This window comes from Glossina fuscipes, unplaced genomic scaffold, assembly GCF_014805625.2.
Source record: "Glossina fuscipes isolate IAEA_lab_2018 unplaced genomic scaffold, Yale_Gfus_2 61185, whole genome shotgun sequence".
In the NCBI taxonomy this organism is placed as follows: Eukaryota; Metazoa; Arthropoda; class Insecta; order Diptera; family Glossinidae; genus Glossina; species Glossina fuscipes.
This window is the reverse complement of record NW_024003416.1, coordinates 123,759-124,757: the sequence shown is the minus strand read 5'-3', so window position 1 is coordinate 124,757 and position 999 is coordinate 123,759. Positions and strand designations below refer to the sequence as shown.

General features: G+C 42.5%; 1 protein-coding gene across 1 annotated transcript in view; it reads right to left on the bottom strand.

Moving 5' to 3' along the window:
* Nucleotides 1-408: 408 nt before the first annotated feature.
* LOC119643532 overlaps nt 409-999 on the bottom strand; it is a 23,319-nt gene continuing 22,728 nt past the window's right edge. The window contains exon 2 of the mRNA XM_038042906.1: nt 409-726. Within this exon, the coding sequence (XP_037898834.1) occupies nt 409-726 (318 nt within the window). The remainder of the gene's footprint in view (nt 727-999) is intronic.

The following is a 999-nucleotide window of genomic DNA, read 5'->3' as shown; positions in this document are numbered from 1 at the left end:
ACTAGACAGTGGAACTCGGCGAGTAACTTAGCGTGATTTATTTGTTGCTGCTGCCTGAGGCGTTCGATCCTAAAGATGAAATTCTCAACGATCAGACCTTTACCCGATCCGTCAAATTTCAAATGCAAGCGATTCAGGTCTAGACACCATCTTCGGGTGCTTTCGTCATCGGTCCTAGGATCATCTGTCTGTTGGTTTTGCTGGACAGTTTGAGAACTCTCATTTTAGCGTATTATTGGCTGGGATAGGGGTTGCTGATTAGGCGTAGATGTTATTGCTGCAATCCCGAAATTTTCCGTCCCTTTGATGCCCCTTACTTGACTTTGCCTACCTTCAGTATACCTCTCCTTTTTCGGACTTCTTGCATGCAACTTAGCAATGCTTCGCTCTGTTATCTTAGGGTGTCCACTAGTTGTTGATTGGAATTGGCCACTTCTGCCGGTCTTTCTTAGCGAAACTTGGGAAAAGTCCTGCTGAACTGCTGCTAGTAGGGCACTCTTCAGCGGTGTTCTGCCTTCCGAGGTGGAGTCGTTGAAACTGCTGATCAAATCGTGTCATTGGAGTTAGGGTAGCCTTTTGCGATGTGTTGTCTCGGCCGAACGCGGTAAAGGCGAGACCAAAGTCCAAAAAAATGAAGATAAAAATAATTTCCCCTAAACTAACTAATATGCGTATATCCTCTGGGAAAGTGAGCGCGCTATCGTGAATTTGTGTATGGCGAGGTACCTGAAAACGACCAGTATGAAAAAACAAAAGGTGCAAGGAAAAGCAAAAGGGGAAAAAAAAATTTGAAAAATCTAAAATCTAAAAGTCATTTGCCTTATCCTACCAATGATAAAATGGAAACATTGTCATGAAACTCTTTTTCTTTCCTCGCCGCTGAGGATTTAAATTTTTTTTTTTTTTTTTAGACAAAGAAATATATAAAAAGAAAAACACAATAAAAGGAAATGTCGCGTCGGTTGTCCAGCGTCCGTCTGTCCACCGTAAGTCCGTCTG